Raw genomic sequence first — 19,379 nt, 5'->3', positions numbered from 1 at the left:
ATGAGCCCCCCAGTCAGCTGTTTCCATAGGAGCTGCAGGAGAGGTGTCAAGGGCAGTGGACTGCAAAATGTGAGCCAAGTGATCTGGTAGGTGGAGTTAGATGATGCTATGGGGAAGTGCTCGGTAGAAGTGAGTAAAATAGAGTTTGGCCAACAAAAGCCTTCCCATGAATGTGAATACCGAGGAACAGTCTTTAACAGTCAAGGCCACTAGTTAAGTTGGTCAGCTTTGTTACAACTGGCAAATGCGATAGATAGATAGATAGATAGATAGATAGATAGATAGATAGATAGACAGGCAGACAGACAGATAGATAAAGCAAGCCACGGAAAAGATAAAAAATCTGCTACTTTACACTGGTATATAGGCAAGCACACCCAATAAACCAGAGAAGGAAGTGGATTTACTAGACCCTCTCACAGCTCAGTTACTTTCAGTTTTCAAACTGCTTCGTACATACAGCTGCGACTCAATAGATGCCTGAATGCAAGTTCGAGAACAAAGAGAGTGCATTCCAGAGCAAATGTGAACAGGCTACATTCATAGCTTCCAGGGGAAGCGGGGGAGGGCTCTAGTACCAGTGGATTATAGACATAATACCTATAAATAAAGCAATTATTCTAATTAGCATATAGTTATATATAAACCGTCTTATCAAAAGAGCTAAAATGTGCTTTCTTTGGAATATATTTTTAATAGTTACCCTTCAATATTGTTGAACAATTAATGAATGTCTCTGAGGAAGGATTTTGTAAACAAACAAAAGTACTTTAGCTCTGCCCCTGTCTTAATTGTCATAAATTGTGAGTTAATGGAGCGAGCTGATGAGATTTCACAGCATTCTTTTTTCTTTGAATTCTGCAATGGAGCTTCCCCACCCCACCCCCTTGACTGGCGTGCTGCTGCCGGAAGTTGCCACCAGGGGGCGGTCTTGTTCCAGTGCTGCTGCACCACATCTGTGGGTTTCAATGTTTACATCGAAGCGAGAGAATCAAGTTGCTTTAATTTCTTCTCTCATGTTTAGCAACATCATAAATATAGTGTATGCTAGGGAGGCTTCTTAAAGTGTTATTTTTTGCCAACTTGCTACTTATTCAGCCGAGAGAGTTACAGTGTAACTGCCAGTATTTACACAAGGAAGCCGGAGTAGCCCAAGCTTCCTAGTAGGCTTTCAACGTTGTTTAAGGTTAATGATTATATACCATTACTTTAAACGTGGATTTAGGGGACTCGATAACGCAGTGATGATTTCCGCTACAGAAGGGCAAAGAGTGACAGACTCAAGGCATCTCCAGTGTGAAGAGGCAGCGGGAGGTTCTGTTCTTACCTTTTCCCCTTTGGTCCCCATGCAGAAGCACTGGCCCTTGCCTTTGCAGACGCAGCCCTGGAAAGAGCAAGAGAGGACAACCTGTTTTATGTTCTTTGAACCTTGGACACTTAAACTCATGATGCACGTGACACTGACAATTCATTAATAAAAATATGTGGGAGCCCACAGAGGTTTCCTAATGAGATCTGAGCTTGCTTTACCAGGAAGGCTGCATAAGAGGATGATTGGACCATGGCCCTGGGTACCAGGTGTTTGGAAGAGTCTGCACTTGGCTGTATCTAGTAAGGGGGAGGCCTTTTGCCTTGCCTTGTGGCATTGTTATAAAAAGCCCCTTTGAATAATGTTTTGGGCTGTTGAATATTGACCCAGGTCCTCCCGAAGCTATCCTGTGTTTCTGTCTTTCTCCTCAACTAGGTCTCCCTTTCTACCTAATATTTCTTATCCCTCTCTCCTCAAGAGTACTCTGGAAAAAGTGGGAGTGGGTTTCCCACAAAAATGAATAAAAAAAACATAGAAGTGTCAAATGACATAGAAGGGTCATTTTTTAAATTGGACTTAGGAAGTTAGGCAGTTTGTGGAAAAGGCAAAGTCTGTTATTCCTCTCTCTTTTCCCACAATAATAAAAAGTTGAACTGTATGAAACTGCCATTGCTGTAGGTAGAAAGTGGCCTAACATTGGCTTATTCTTAGGTTGAGCAGAATGTGTGTGTGCATATGTGTGTGTGTGTGTGTGTGTGTGTGTGTGTGTGTGTGTGTATGTTTGGGTTCAATGCATATTTGTACCTGGCTCTCCTGTGGGCAACATATCTCATATATTATGATTGAGTACATAACATTTTTCACAGGTGATTCCAAGCTGAAATAAGAATTCAGATTCTCTGAAATAAGAGTCAAGACTGGTATAAGAATGTCGATGTTTACTGTGTGGCTTTAAGACATTCATTCACTATGTTGAGATCAGAATGCTCTTTGGAAAATACGGCACTGAGCTAGGAAAATTCTATCCTATTTAGTCACATTGACACATCTACAAATTCAGCCCTTAGAAATTATGTACAAATCAACTCTAAAAAAATAATACTCACCTACAGGGAAAACAAGGAGAAAAATAGTTAAAAGTGGTAGATTTGGTATGTACTTTGACATAAATGATATATTCTATGGTCATATATGAACCTTTCCCTTTTGTTTTCTTTAGTTAATATTAACTGAAAATTAGTTTGCTTCTATAGAAAAATGATTGATAATTGGTAATACCAATTGGTAATTGATGATCTAACAAGTCTAGGAGGTTGGTAGGTAAACTGCAAAGAAAACAGGGAGTTCTATTTGTGTAACTGAAAAGAAAAACGTCTCAAAACAAAATTAACTGAATGTATTTCCTGAGGTGATGATAGGAGGCTTTTCTGCCATTCACAGAGGCGAGTGGGTGATGATTTTCACTTTTCCCACCCTCACCTCGTTCATAAACATTGTGGTTTTTATGAGTGGGAAGTATCTGACTGAGGCATTGATAGTCTCCCTGAGTTTTGGTTATTTGATAGTCTCAGAAGACCAGGTCTTTGCTGTTTTCCTCAAAGGTGTCTTAATTATTTCAACCTTGCTTTTCTAGATTTTTAACTGTCTACATTCATGACAGTCATGTATTTAACTGCACTCTTATTAGCAATGGGTTCCCTAAACATTCGTGTCATCTCATCTCTGCCCCATGACTAACTTAATCAGAAACTTTGGGGCCAGCTACCACGAATCTGTTTCATGAAGGCCTCTTGTTGGTAGTGATTCCTTTCTCACAGTTGAGAACCCCATTTCTGAGTGAACTTGACATAAATATGCATGTAGTTCCCTAGCCACTATCCTCAAGTAGAGTATGCAAGGAGTTCCCTAGCCACTGTCCTTAATAGATAGCAAGGAACTCTGCCTCTCACAAGCCACAGACACCTGGACCCTGAGCATCTGGTCCAGGGAAGGGACGGTATATTAAGCACCCTCTAATCTACAGAATATTAAATGGGGTCACAGGGCAGGATTAATTCAATTTTGTTCTGTTATTTTATCTGTCTGTCTACCCATCTCTCTCTCTCTCTCTCTCTCTCTCTCTCTCATCATCTATTTTGAGTAACAGTTGTGTTCAGCCTCTACTCCCTTGCAGCCAGAGCTTGAGCGAGCACATCCTTGCTGATTTCCTTTAGTCTAGGCCACATCTCCTCTCCTACCCGCCCCCATGGAACTTTGTAGTTACATGTTTAGATGGCTGCATGTCCCAAAGAGAAGGAACTGCTTATGTTGTTCATGTCAATGTCCTATTTGTGCTGTACCTCCTGAAGAAATGCTGTGCTGATGGGATGGAAGTTTATGTTTCATCCTGATCTTGGAATTTTATAGCACAGGCATGTGGGAGCCCAGCTGGGAGACCTGCTCCCACATTTTACCCCAGGGTACTCTTGAGGAGTGAAGGATAAGAGATTTAGATAGAAGGCCAGAGGAGAGAGAGACAGATAGAAACACAGGATAGCCTTGGGAGGGCCTGGATCAATATCCATCAGCCCCTTCTGTCTCTTCTAAAGGGACATTTATAGAAATGCCAAGGGGTGGAACAAAAGACCTCCCCCTAGCACAGCCAAGTGTAGACCCTTCCAATCATCTAGTAACCATGCACATGGTCAAGCCATCCTCTAATGCAGCTCTGCTGGGTAAAGCAATCTCAGATCTCACTAGAAACTTCTGTGGCCTCCACCCAGGAGTCAGATAGCTATTGTGAGGCAACTGTGATTGAGGAGACAAAAAGTGAAGTCAGAACCTTTGGCTATTTTAACATATTAAAACTGACACAAACTGAATTATTTGTTAGTTGCTTGGACTGAAAAAAATTTTGGAAAAACATTAAGCTCTCCTGAGAATTGAAAAGTAGTACAATAAAGTTATATAATGTCTCATTTAAGCTCAGCAGATGTTGTATAATCCCTCATTCCATCCCTGTCTCTGTTGTTCTCTCCCTCTTTCTTTCTTTACTTCTATGTGCACACACACACATATACACATACAGACACATGTATACACACAGGCACGTGAACACACACAAAGACACGTGCATACAGACATACTAATACACACATACATACACAGACACACACAGACACATGCATATACACACAGGCACATGCACACACACAGACACACATGCATACACAGACACATGAATACACACACATAGAGACACACACAGTCACACACACACACACACACACACACACACACACAATAACTCAAAAGTTGATTGCATGCAGGCTGACATGTCACCTCCAAATGAGCATATGTTTTTATCTGATTGCAGCATTAAAATTAAGAAACCTAAATGGATGTCATGTTAGTTTTCTTGTTTATTAGAGGGTCATAGTTTTATTTAAGGTCCTTAATGATAGTAAAAAATTAAAAGCTGTTTAATGTCTAGCAAATCTTTGATTTTATAGTAGAAATTTCATCACTTAAAAAACATTTCTACGCCTGGCGGTGGTGGCACACGCCTGTAATCCCAGCACTGGGGAGGCAGAGGAAGGTGGATCTCTATGAGTTCGAGGCCAGCCTGGTCTACAGAGCTAGTCCAGGACAGGCTCCAAAGCTACAGAGAAACCCTGTCTCAGAAAAGAAAAAAAAAAAAAAACCCAAAAAACAAAAACAAAAACAAAAAACGTTTCTACATATTTGTGTGTATGTATATGTATGCTGCATGGGTGTGGGTATCTTCAGAGGCCAGAAAAGTACATGTTGTTCCCAAAAGTTGGAGTTACAGATGGTTCTGAGAGTTGAACTTGGGCTCCTCTGGAGAACAGCAAGTGCTCTGCACTACTGAGCCGTCTCTCCAGACCCAAGATTTAAACTCAATTGATGTGTTTTTCTCTAACTTTTAAAAAGCCTTTTCAGCTACATCTTTTGGAAAAGCAACTTTCAACAAAAGTTGTTATGTAAATAATATTAATGATAATTATTATTGTTTTGTTGCAGTGTTGTGGATGGTACTAGAGTCTTGAGTATTCTAGATGATCTTCCTACCCCCAACCATTCCTCCAGCCCTTCAATTTTATTTTTATTAAGTATTTCAATCCTGTTTTCATAAAAGTACATTTGTACCCACTCCTTTAATCGAGGTTTTCCTCCACATTTAATTAACTTACCCCATTTCAATCCTAAGTGCTACAGGTAGAAATTAGTGTGGGAATAACGAACTCTTGGCAATCCTAAAAGCTATAGATGAGCATGCACTATGCTAGGGGGCAAGCCTGGGTGTCAGCTGACCTGCTGCCTAGAAGGCACACAGAGTCTGATCTTTCTGGGTGCCAACTCAAAGGACAAGCATTTCAAGGGGGCCCTCTCTTCACATGCCTGTCCCATTCTTGTATACTTGTGCCTGTGTAATGGATGTTGCTCCTCAGCTAGGCCCACAGGTGCCTCTTTCTGCCTGGGTTAGCAGAACTATTCCAGAACCAGTCAGACAGTCAGGGTGTGGCCTGCCTGTATGTCTGCACAATCCTGCTGGCTGAGACTTCAGAATCCATTCCGTGACAAGCTGGCTGCAAGTAGGTCCTCCACGTGACTGGATGAACTCAACATTATAGTAAGGGTGTAGGCCTCTGGCAGCCGTTCAGAGGCCTGTGCGATGGTGTAGAGAGCCTGGCATGAGACCTCATGAAATGAGGGCCCCTGGATGATCGTCTATGCAAGATATAAATTCTTTTCATTTTAGCCTTTTCCCTCAAACACAATATAAGCTTTGCAAATACATTTCAATAGTCAATTGTTAGATTACTCGACTAAATGATGCTGAGGCTGCGGTTAAACCTTTTGCATTTATTTTGCACTGCATTTCATTCTGAAACACCACAACCATTTTAATAGGTACAACCCATTAATTACTATTCAGAAATTAATTCCCTTCAAAAGCAGCATGGCCAGCAGCTATCATTAAGCCAACTCCACTAATGATTATTTCTCATGCAGCATTTTTATGATTTTTCCTTTTTAAGTAACAAAGTACTTCTTAGTGTCCTCATGCAAACCTCAAGGAAGTAAAGAGCAGGAAGTTCTTAATAATACTGTTGTCCCTCTTCCTTGGGGTCAGAAAGCTGCCCAAGGTTATGAGACTTTAGCACATTTGAATATTAAATAATTCGCCAAGGGGGATCATTCTTTTAATGAGTGCATTCATTTTTTATGGCCTCAGAATGCAAGATAAACACCCACTGTAGAGAATCTAAAAGCTTTAGAACTTCGGTGACCACATGCCCAGTACATATATATAGCTTACTGTATATCCTGTGGGTCATCTTCATCTGTGCAGGTTCTAACTAGAGTTTGGGGTCAATTGCTGAAGGCTTCCTGGTTGTCTCACTTGCCGAGGAAGGCAATAAGATTTGCCTTGTGGTATGCAGCAATTGATGAAAGAAGAGGCCCAGAATTAGTAAGAGGGCAAGGGAAGGCATATGGGAGGGTTTGGAGGGAGGAAAGTAAAAGTGGAGATGATACCATTATGTTATAATCTCAAATAAGAAAAGATAAAAAGATTTATCTTGTTGTGGTTTGCAGAGGATCAGGGATCAGTCAAAGGTGGCTTGCAGATGGCTATGCACTCCGGAAGAACTCAGGCATTGGGGACTTTCCCTCTCTGTTCAACACAGGACTGTTTGCCAAAGGACAGCCATGTGACTGTCTGGTCTTATCTTCAGTCAGTGTAAACTAGCTATGTTCTCCCCCCCCCCCCCCGCCCCATTTCCTCCTGAGTTTATCCAGTGCCAGAGAACTGGCCCAGACTTCCAGAATAAGGATGAGATTGAAAATTCTTTGTTAATTCCACAACTGAATCATAGTGTCTGCTACCAGTATCTTTAGAGGACACCAAGCATGTTAGTTGAGTAGCTGAATGTTATTTGTACATGGGCACAGACACTATAACATTTTATTTATTTAATAACACGCTCATTAGTAGTGGCAATTACTTCTCAGCTGCTGTCCAGGCAGCCTGGACAGTCTTTGTCTCAATCCCACAACATTCAAGCATCACCCATACATCGTTAAATTTAGCAAGCATTTGATGCTGCAGAGATGATTCAGTGGTTTCTAACTGCATGTTGCTCTTCCAGAGGACTTGAATTTGGCTCCCGGCATCTGTGCTGGGTGGCTCACACCACTTGTAACTCTAGTTCCAGGAGATCCAACACCCGCTTCTGGTCTCTGCAGGCACCCACACACATGTGGTATTCACCCACACAATCACACACATAAAGCACATAAAGAAAAAAATAATATATTAAGAGATCTAATGAGGCAGTACATTTTTACTGTTTATTAAGAGGTCCAAGAAATTTATATATATATATATATATATATATATATATATATATATATATATTCCATTAATAGAAAATAATTTTCAGATTCTTCTCCTCTCTGAACACAGCACATCCATTTCTGCTGGCTCATGCTATGGAGGTAGTCTCCCGTCCTCTCTGTGTCTCTCTCCATATCCAGCTACCCAGGGTCAGTGGGAAGGGAAATTGGCATCTTTGGAGCTGGTTCACACTCTACTGCGCAGGGCTGTTGATTTTGCATTAAAATGATTGACCCTGCCAGTCTCTGTGCCCAGCCAATGGCCCGAGGCAATGGTTTTTGTATCTGAAAAGAAAAGCTGACCAAGTTCAAGCTAAGCGGTGCCAGACAGGCCCCACCAGCTGTTCCCTGCAGAGCAGCCTCCACCCAGTGATGGAGAGCCTTGGCAGCTTGCCCTCCAGCCAAGGAGGACCTGGAGAGTGGCTGCCTGCCCCACCCACAGCCATCTCCACTGAAGCTGCCACTCTTCCCATCTTTCAGCTCCTGCCTAGGGAGATACAGTACTAGTCTAGACAAGGAACCTAGCTACCCCCTTCGGAGTCTCTGAGTGACAGCAAGCATGCAGATGAGTGACGGTGACTAAGAAGGTGGCCCTCTGAGGTCTCCAGTGTTTGGAAATAAACACTTGGGGTAACACCATGTTTCACTGTCTCATTCTTCCAGCCTTGTGTACTGCAGGGCAGTGAGGTGTGTGTCTGTTCCTATCAACTCCAGCTTCTCTTTCCCCCAAACATTTGGAAATTTTTAAGTTTTAGAAATTTCTAATTAGCATACATTTGATGATGGAATTTTCAAACAGGAATTGTTTTTGTTGATTCGGTGTCCCCTCTTCCCTGTCATCTGTCACCTCCCTCCCGTAGTGCTCTTCGACTGACTCCCACCATCGCCCCCTTCCAGCTTTCTCCTGTCCCATAGGTCTCTCCGTCTCCTTAACCTCTCTTATTCTCTTCTCCTGAGCTCCTTTCTAGTTCTGTAGTCTATATCTACACTCACCCCACTCAAGTGTGTACTTATGAACATTGTAAGCTCGGGTCTGTGTATGAGAGAAAACATTAGATTTTTTTTCTTTCTGGGCTTGTTACTTTGGTTAATGTAATGCTTTCTAAATCCATCAATTTTCCTGCAATTTTCCCGATTTCAGTTTTCCTCATACGTGTGTGTGTGTGTGTGTGTGTGTGTGTGTGTGTGTGTGTGTGTGTCTGTGTATAATTCCTTTGTGGATAAGCACCACATTTTCACCATCCACTCATCTTTTCTATTTCCTTGGTATTGTAAACAGTGCAGTGGCAGATGTGGGTCTACAAGTACATGTGTGGTAGGACATGGGGCCTTTGGGGTATATGCTGGGTCTGATGGTAGTTCTAGTTTTAATTTTGAGAAAATTTTCTACTGATTTCCATAATGGCTGAACTGGTTTAGATTCTTCCTAGCTATGAGTAGAGGGTCCTCTTCCCCCACATCCACACTAGCAGTTATCACTGGATGTCTTGATCTTAGCCAATCTTAATGGGGTGTGTGGAATCCATATGTTGTTCCTTCCTCATTTTCCTGGGCTTAGAGAAAGACCCACTGACTCACACAGGTTAGGCTGGGAGGCACTCAATGGGCCATAGCTGCCTCTTCTCAATTCCCTAGCTTGTCTTGTGAAACATTGTTGGCTTTGTCATCTATTTTTCTAGAATTTTCTCTTAAGAGGTGAAAGCAAGCTAATTTTACAGTGGGCCAATGGGTCCATTAAAAAACAAAAAACAAACCCTGCCATGTTACTGAGAGTGTTTTTAGGAACCAATAACTCTTAACACAAAAACTTTCTCCAAATAGAATAAAAATTAAAAAAAATCAACTATCTTAGCAAAAACAAAAAAACTTCACCAAGCAGTACAAAATCTAAACTCCATGCTGGGAAGTGGGTGCCTGGAAATTCTGGTTCCTTAGGTCTTTCGGAAACACTTTAATGCTGTTTAATCTTTTTTCCCCCTAAGACAAGGTTTCTCTAGCTTTGGCTGTCTTGGAACTCATTCTGTAGCCTAAGGTGGCCTCAAACTCACAGAGATCTGTCCATTTCTGTCTCCCATGTGCCAGGATTAAAGGTGGGCACTTCCCCCCAAAGCTATTTAATCTTTTAAAGTATGTGGGTTTGTTTTGTTTTGTTTGAGACAGGGTTCTCTGTGTAGTTTTGGTGCCTGTCTTGGATCTCGCTCTGTAGACCAGGCTGGCCTCAAACTCACAGAGCTACTCCCGAGTGCTGGGATTAAAGGCATGCACAACCACCACCCAGCAAAGTGTATGTTTCTTATGTACAAAAGCTGCCTGCTTCTTTGCACTCGTTAGTTGCTGGGGAAACAGCCGCATTCCGCGTGTTGACCTGAGGGTCCTGAGATGCTTTGGGTACTGTCGGTGTGTCCAGCCCACTGTCTGAAAGCTTCATGTGACCCAGTACAAAATCATAAATGCATGTAATATAAGACTTTTGTTTTTGCAGCTTTGTTTGCTAACTTGGTTGTGCAATTCTCCATTGTGAATTTTGTAGATGAAAACACAGTGTCAAAAGGTTCATCACCACATCAGTCAGTCTTACTCAGTGGTTGACCTTGTGTTCAGTATTGCTAACTGGCCAGGTAAGATGAGCCCACTGGGTACCACAGAAGAAAGTCTGGTATGGGGCTAACCAACTGCTTTCCGGTTGGATTTTATGCCCAGTCCGGATGAAAGAATTCATGTCTGAAACTGTAAACCTAGCCCAAAGCCTGTGACTGGGGAGGTAACAGGTCCTGGTAGGGCAACTGCTACTATTGTTTTGTTAAACAAATTACCAGTATGAATGGCCACTTTTATGGCTACAGAACAGTTTTGCTGTCAGCTTTGGTCAGAGTGATCCGTATGACTGCAGAGGTTTATAATTAGTCAAATATGGAGAATTTGTAACTGTTAAATGTCCCACCATACATAGGGCATCTATATCAGTCCCTCCAAGGCTCAAGGAACATTATGGAGAAAGGAACAGAAGGAATGTAATAGTCACATGAAATAGGGTGGGGAACAGTGTGGAATGCTGACTTGTGGACATGCCATGGCTCTTTCATTCTTGAACCCACAGAAGCTGTGATTTACCTGCACAAGACCTACAGAGGGGGCTGTCAGCAACCTGTCATGGAAAGGAGAGACGCTCATCGGTTCTCACCCCTCTGAGGATTTATCCACAGGTAAGTGTTGATGGAGAGAGAGAAGGAGGGAGTGGGGACTGAGGGAGGGAGGGAGAGAAGGAGAGGGAGGAAAGAGACAGAGAGAGACAGAGACACAGAGAGAGAGACAGAGAGAGACAGAGACTGAGAGACAGAGACAGAGAGAGAGAGACAGAGAGAGATGCTGTGGAGTTGAAGTTGGTTCCTCTCTGGAGAGGAATTCAGGAAGGGGCAGCCAGAAGAAGGAGCAGGCTTTTCTTCTCAGCCTTTCATGTTACGAGTATTATGTTTTTACTCTGCATATTTTATTTTGCTAACAATAATGATAAAAGTAGAAAGTCCATCTAGGACTGTTGTTTTGAAAATCAAAATTAACATCCCAAAGAAAGTCCAGGACAACAAAAAGTTCATCTTGAATACAGAAATGCCTTTTACTTTACATTCAAAGGCCTGTAATTTATTAATTGTTTTCTCAAACTAATAAACTTGCTAAGTTCATCTTAGATGGTATTTTTCTTTATTTGGAAAACTACTAACTTAGCTTTGATTTCCTTACAGGAAAAACATAGAGTCAGAGTAAACAGAGGAAAGTTTTAAACGCAAAATGATTAAGGCATTTGATGAAGAAACCTTAAAGCTGGAAAATTTCCACAGACACACCAAAGTCAAGGGGTCTCTAAGCCACTGCTGGTAGGAGCCTGTGGCTTTGATTTATAGGAAGCTGAGATTGCCTCAGATTTTCCCATCTCGTTCTCATTCCAGGACTGGTCCAGATCGTCTTTGGAGTCTAGATCCTTTTATTTGTCCTTGGCAAATGCGTACAGTTCAGTTTGGGAAGATTTTGGAGAGCCATGCTACACATTGACTTTTCTGCCCAGAGGTTGACCTGTGTGGAGGGCCAGGGTGCATGCATCTTTCTGTGGCTGAACTAGTCTCCACCAAAGTTGCTCACTACTCTGGCAAACCTCTCCTCCCCCACAGGGGATAGGTGATGCTACCTAAGTAAGAAGTGGTGTGGGGCTGGGCATAAGGAATCATGACTATAGCTCTTCATACAGGAAAAGAAAACCTGGAAAAAATTCTATTTGTATACATGTATGTGCAGTGTGTGTGTGTGTGTGTGTGTGTGTGTGTGTGTGTGTGTGTGTACCATTTCAATGTCCTTAAAATAAAGTTTTGTGTGTCCTAGGCTGGCCTTGAACTTGTCTGCCATCTGATCTACCTCCCAAGGGCTGGGGTTGCACATGTGTACCAACAACACTCACTTTATGTGATGCTGAGGGTGGACCCCAGGACTTCATGCATGTTAGGCAAGCTAGATCCTTGTCCCTGAACTTTGCCATTTATGGTATGTGATATAAACTTGTTGAAGATGATTTATTCTAAGTAATATGCTGGCATGGCAGCATTGGTTCACACCAAACTGTGACTCAGAAAATTCTCTCCTTCACGGCAATTATTCTCTGTCTCATTACACTCAAGCTATCTGGAGCCATGGTAACCTTATTCTTCCAGGACCAATCCATGACAAGCAGGTTGAGGGCTGGAGTCAGCCCTCGAATAAGTACTAAGGAGATTCATCTCCAAGGATTCCCCAGACCACACTTTGACAAAATCAAAATACATATCAAGTATTAAAAATGAACTCATCTTCATTTCAAAAATCATTACTGTTAACTCCCGTGGTATTTATGAAACAATAAAATCATGTATTTCGTTTGAAAAATACAGACTAGTTGGGGCTAGAGAGCAACTCCAAATGAACTTCCCGAATTAGATTATGACATTTCCTCAATTAAATATATTTGCTTATCCTGAATGGCCATCAGTGCCAAGTCTACACTCATAAACTCAGGGTATTCTTTTGTGTTCTGGTGGCCACATTTCCCTTAGTTTGAGACACTGGTGCCCAGGAAGTGTTGTTTGCTATTCCCACCCACAAATGCCGACCGTTCACATTCCTGTGCTTTTCCACATGGTGTTCTGGCTTCAATGACCACTTCCCACTGTCTAGTCCTTTTCTTGGCTAAATTTGCACATTTGGGAGCTGTGCAAAGGTTACCTCTGTCTTCTGTAAGTCCTCAAAGCAGTTACCAGCCCCTCATCTGTGGGGTTCCTCACTGTTCTTAGAACGAGCATCTATTCACTGTAGTTACTTGTTTGCATGACTTCAGCACCACTGGGTCCAGGTTCTCAAAGGAAGTCACATCTTGTTCTTCTGTGTGTTCTGACCAGTTTCACAGCACCAGGGAAAGATGGGGCTGTTCTCTCAGGAGGAAACCATCATCCTCTTAGCTCCCACAACTTCATGAGCCTGAGTAAATCCTGAAAGGAAAACCCTAGGGCATAGCATGGATGTCAGGAGTGGGTGTTACCTTTGGAATTGGTCAAGAAATGTGTACTGTGCCCTATGTACACATCAACAGGAATTGTGGAAAATGCATGTGGTCTCAGAGAGAGAAGCTGGGCAGTAAGATTTGCGGGTTCATGCTCTGAACCTAAGGAACAGGTTGGTAAGGGAACCTCTCTGTGCTCGAGGGTGCTTTTGGGGGGTTACCCTGAATGAAATCATCTTCTGGGATCAATGACATGATGATCCATGTTCTCACTCTCAAAACACCCCCCCCCACACACACACACTTTTTCCTCCTAACTTCACAATTATCAACAAATCTAGAAGTGATGTCATCCACTCATTCATTCTATATTTACTGAATGCCTACTCTGTGCTAGGGAATATTTTAAATATGGGCACATTGCGGTTTACTCTAGTAGGAAGAAGGAGAGGGAAAATGATAGACAACCAATGATGTACAGTAGTACATCCATCATTGAGAAAAATGGAAGCAGGAAAGAAGGAAATGAAATGCGAGGACAGACTAGCAAAGACTCCATAAGGTGGCCAGGGATGTAAGATTCCTTAAGGTGGCCAGGGACTTTTGGAGTACAGAGCTGAAGGACTAAAGGGAGGCAGCCTCATTTGGCTTTATAGGAATTGTGGAATTTAAGCAAGTTTATTTTGCCAGAGGAGCAAAGCAAGAGAGTGCATATTAATGAACACTCTGATGCCTCACTGAGTGTGGAATAAAATTAACAAGGGGGAAGAGACAGGGACACCAGAAACACAGGGACAAAGTCAAAGGGTTATATGGAGGGATGGCAGGACTGTCCCCTCAAAGGGACAGAGATGTAAATAAGAGTGAATACTCAGAACTGTTGGGATTGGTAATGCCAGGGTTGGAGTGGTACCATGCCAGGGAGTGGGGACCGAGGTGCATAGATGGCCAGCTTAGTGGTGTTGCTGATCCCTTTGTGCTGGGGAGGGTTAATCATTCAAAAAGCACCCAATGAAGAATCCTAGAGTGACATCACCCACAACTCCTGTCTGGACACAGAGCCTGTCTCCTCAAAATACCTGGCAACTGATCTGAGAACTTGAAATTGGGGTCATAATTTATTATGATTGACAGGACATTAGTGCCAATATTTTAAACTAATCTTCTTGTATGGAAAGCGATCAAGATAATGTCACCAAGACCCCACGTGGGTCACATCTGTGATATAAAACTGCCCGATTCCAGGCAGATGAACCAAGAGATACTCTACCCGATTCTGATCCACTATTGAAAGTATAGGCATGGAAAAGGAGATGCTGACCAATTTTGATCTCCTGCAAAAGTCCTGAAAATCCCAGGGAGAAACTACTAATAAAATACCAGCCTAGATAAATATAGAAATTATGGGGGAAGCACTTGGACTTTACCAGCAGAAATGCTACCATGAAGGCACAGCTGCAGATCGACGACAACAAAGTTCTGGAACTACTTACTGACTATGAGAAACCTAGATTGTCACAGGGGGCTGAATGTGTAGGTTAAAGGCATAAGGCTGTGCATTACTCAGCTACGCAGAGCATCTAACCATTATTAAAGCAGTTGAAGATGAAACTGAGATGACTTGGAAAATGACAGTTTGGAATAGACTGGAAAGGAGCGATTAAATGGGCTGGGAGCTGCGTGATAGCAGCTGCATGGGGGTGCCACTCGGAGCAGATGCCACTGGGAGCTACGGATCTGCAACAACAATATTTGGGTGTTTTAGACATTTTGCTCATCAACTGACTTTTTGCTGCTCATCTGATGACTGATACGAAGTCAGTAAAATCTTGTGAGCAGCAGCAGAAGTCAAGGAAAAAAATGACCAGAGTCCTTAGGATTGGCAGCAGTCGAAAGAAAGCCAACAGCATGTGCAGGACATTATCAATAGCAAGGTACGAGAGAAGCGCCACATTAGAGCTAGAAGGCAGTCAGTAGAGCAGGCACGTAGAGATCAAACAGTAGGTCAGAGGACACAGAATTTGGAAGATAAGACATGCTACATTATGGCGTTTCACTGGAATATATAAGGAAAAGGGAATTAGGTGTGTGTGTGTGTGTGTGTGTGTGTGTGTGTGTGTGTGTGTGTGTGCATGCACCAGTGTGGTAAAGCACCACATCTGTGTGGAGCCCCGACACAGGCACCTTGGGATGACATACATGTGTGTACATGTGTGTGAGGAAACCAGCAGTGATATTGAATGTCTTTCTCTATTGACCACCACTTTGGTTTTTTAGACAAAATCTCTCATGGAACCAGGAGCTCACCGACTTAGCAGGACTAGCTGGCTGGTGAGGCCCAGGGATCTTTCTTTCTGTGCCTCTCAGTGCTGGGATCACAGTTCACTACACTCAGCCTTTTACATGGACTCTGGCAATTGAACTCAGGTCCCCATGTTCACATAGCAATCACTTTACAGACCAAGCCTTGGGAAAGGGCATTTAAAAAAATCAGTTTTGAGTTTTAAAATAAAATACACAAGTAGGCAGAAACAAACAAGGAAACAAAACACAAAATATAGAACTCAAAGCAGTTGAACTTCCTGTCCCTGGACTTTTCCACACAGCATGGGACATCTCTGGGAGGGAGCTATCTGGAATCATTGTCTTTTCACGCTTTCCATGTATTTGCTTTGTCCTTTTCTTGATATAAAAAATATTTTGTTGTCATTGCGAAAATAGAGTTTGACTGTTCAAGCTTGTTCGAAAGGTTAGACATTGAGACAGCTTACTTCACTGTTGGTTTTGGAAGATACACTACAGGAAGAATAACAGAGGCACATGAAATAATTTCCTTAGCGCAGAGATGCCGCTGTGTCATATTAGAAGTAAAAAATGCCACGTTTTCACCTGACATCTTTCCACATGTGCAGTTGCACTTAGGGAACCTTTAGAGTGGGCTAGCTAGTGACTAGGGCAGATTCTAAACATGCTGGTTGTTTGTTGAAACTAGTCTGTAAGATGGTCTGACTCTCTATCCTCACTCTGGCCTTCAGCGGCCAGGGCTGCTACATGTCTCAGCACTGGGGACTGCACTGACATGCAGTCCTGGAATGTCCAAATGGTCTTGGCCGGGGAGTTGGAATGCATATTTTAATGGGTGAATGTGACTCTCACAATGGCACCGAGAGTTTCTCTGACCTCTAGCATGCACTGTTTCCTTTGCAGGTGCCCCTGTATGACGGCGGAGGCAAAACCCATAATGGTAGGCTTAATTTTTAAGGCCTCTATATTTCATCTCTGAAGAAATGATCGAGTTCCATCACAGGTTAGGCACTCTCTGGGAATGGAGTTTTTTGACTTTCATAACAGACTTTAGAGTACTTTCCTGAATTGTTTTAATTGCTTTGAGGATCAATTACTCGATTACCACTAAGTGTCTTACATTGTGTGAGGAAGGACATAGTATAATGATGGAGTCATAGGATAATGACAAGTCCATAGACGTATAAGATAAAATGCACGTGTTAGGGTTAACTTCTCATTTCGCTCTTCTGTCTTCAACCACCCAAGCAAAAACCATTCAATACAAGTGTCAGACATTCAAGAATGAGCCAGGCTGAGAATGTTCTCAGGGACACTTTTCATTCTTGTGGGACTGGTAAAGGCTGCCTTTGGTAGCTCTCAGGGAAATGTGTGATAAGAGGAGTGTTCTTAGCTTAGACACCCAGGCCCCAGAAGCCCAGGAGTTTTAAAGAAGCCTCTTCAGAATATAGGACACAGAATCAATGAGAAGAAGGCTGATATATCTAGCTGAGCTTATTTCAAAGGGCCGGAAAGTGAATCTCAAGTTCTAGGCTCACAAATCTCTGAAATACTGTTCACCTTCCAATGCCAGTGTCTATACGTCATAACAAGCAGGTATTTAAAGAATACAGGCCCAGTTGGAAACCCAGAGGTTGCACTGGGACTGTGAGGTGGGTTTGTGGGGTTGTGACTTACAGATAAAAATACATGAGGGCCAGGGAAATGGATCATAGGGGAAAGACATTTGCCACCAAACCTGATGACCTGGCTTCGATTCCCACGGTCCACACGGTAGGAGGAGAAAACCTGCTCCTGCAAGTTGAATTCAGACCTCCTCATGCTTTCCATGGCACGTGTGTACACACACACACACACACACACACACACACACACACACACACACACACAAGTAATGTTTTTTTTTAAAAAACATGACTTTAGCCATCTCATTAGTGATTTGTGTTTAGAACAGGAAGTAGGAAAGATAAGATACTGAAGTCATGAAAACAGAACATACTTCAAAATTTCTGAGTCAAACAAAAATCAGAACAGATAACGGCGACAACACCCATGTTGGAGAGAACCTCTCTCCTAGAACACTGGAATTTTAATGGGAAGTCTGATATTCTTGCGGCCACACTTGACTTGGATTTTCAGAAGCGCCGAGAACTACAGCAGAGTTTTCTTTAGTCTTCAAGTGCAAGAAAAGAATGGAACACAATCATAGCCTTGTCATCCCAAGGTGCCTGTGTCGGGGCTCCACACAGATGTGGTACTTTACCACATTATTGAGGATGCTCATTCCTAGTTTGGGATTTGGTGCCAAGGTGCCTGTGAGATAACAGCTTTCTCGTATGGAATCTGAAATTTGTCAGACTCCGCTTTCTTAAGCCATCTTCAGAGCTGAGCCACAAATGCCTATAGCAGTGGTTCTCAACCTTTCTAGTGCTGTGCCCCTTTAATACAGTTCCTCATATTGTGGTGACCCCCAACCATAAAAATATTTCATTGCTATTTCATAACTATAATTTTGCTACTGTTATGAATCATGTTTTCTAATGGTCTTAGGCAACCCCTATGGAAGGATCATTTAACCCCCAAAGGGGTCATGACCTACATGTTGAGAACAGCTGGCTTACAGCATAATTAATTTCTTTATAGAAACAGTTTTTTTTTCCTGGTTACTCCTAATTTGCAATCAGAACCAGCGATTACTGTGGTGGTACTGTGTTCCCCGAATATTGTGCACCCGAATAAACTTATCTGGGGTCCAGAGACAGAACAGCCACAATATTAAACATAGAGGTTAGGCAGTGGTAGCACACGCCTTTAATCCTAGCATTCCAGAGGCAGAAATCCACCTGTTCAAGGATACAGCCAAGCATGGTGACTCACGCCTTTAATCCCAGAAAGCAGCCTTTAATCCCAGGGAGTGATGCTAGAAAGCAGAAAGATATATAAGGCATGAGAACCAGAAACTAGAAACTTTTGGCTGGTTAAGCATTCAGGCTTTTGAGCAACAGTTCAGCTGAGATCCATTCTGATGAGTACTCAGAGGCCTCCAGTCTGAGAAAACAGAATCAGCTGAAGAACTGGCGAGGTGAGGTAGCTGTGGCTTGTTCTATTTCTCTGATCACCCAGCTTTCACTCCATTACCTGGCCTCAGGTTTGATTTTATTAATAAGAGTCTTTAGGATTCATGCTACAGATTACAGTGGGGCTCTCCATGTATTTTCCCATGTCTTTTACCACCAAAATTTCAGAAACAAGAATGTACGTCTCTAACATATGGGTTTGAGCAGGGTGTGCTAGCTGCCACCTGCTGGGTACATTTGCTCTACCTGTCTGGTTTTACATGGCCTCTGAGCTGAGAGCGATCCACATCTTTAAATTATGGTATGCCAATCAAAACTAAAAAATAAATGAAGCCTGTTGTTAAGCTTCCCAGAAGAACAGCTACAGAAAGAATTGACACAGCGACTCAGCCTACGAGGGCCAAGATAGGCACTATTCAGTTTTCCAGACAAAGTTTGCTACCCCATGACACAGAATAGGAAAAGTTGGAACTGGGTTGAGAGTGAAGAGACCTGAGTCATTTTTCACAGTGGGTGACACTAAGCTAGTTTGTGCCCGGGCCATGACCCCTTTGCTTTAATTTGAACTTGTTTTTAGCCTACGTTTATTTCAGCTCTTTAAGAAACTCTATGAAACCTGTCACTGTACCCCGAGAACAATGCTGTGACACTGTTTTGCAGTGGAGTAGGAGACCAGGGTGAGTCAGGATGAAGAGTAGTAATTATTAAGTAGTTCTTAAGTGTCAAACCAAAAATTTTATCCAAAATAGATCTGTCAAGGCCACTCTGA

General features: G+C 42.6%; 1 protein-coding gene and 1 long non-coding RNA gene across 2 annotated transcripts in view; one reads left to right on the top strand and one right to left on the bottom strand.

Annotated features, from left to right (window-relative positions):
- The window catches only part of Col4a3 (collagen type IV alpha 3 chain), a 133,884-nt gene that overhangs the window by 75,419 nt on the left and 39,086 nt on the right, over window positions 1-19,379 (bottom strand). The window contains exon 2 of the mRNA XM_036172912.1: window positions 1,328-1,384. Coding sequence (XP_036028805.1) covers window positions 1,328-1,384 — 57 coding nt within the window. The remainder of the gene's footprint in view (window positions 1-1,327; window positions 1,385-19,379) is intronic.
- The window catches only part of LOC118572979, a 28,333-nt gene continuing 25,411 nt past the window's right edge, over window positions 16,458-19,379 (top strand). The window contains exon 1 of the long non-coding RNA XR_004943573.1: window positions 16,458-16,536. This is a non-coding gene — a long non-coding RNA (uncharacterized LOC118572979). The remainder of the gene's footprint in view (window positions 16,537-19,379) is intronic.

Source organism: Onychomys torridus, chromosome 23 (assembly GCF_903995425.1).
Source record: "Onychomys torridus chromosome 23, mOncTor1.1, whole genome shotgun sequence".
Lineage (NCBI taxonomy): Eukaryota > Metazoa > Chordata > Mammalia > Rodentia > Cricetidae > Onychomys > Onychomys torridus.
Note: the sequence above shows the minus strand (reverse complement) of the source record. Positions and strands in the feature narration are given on the sequence as shown.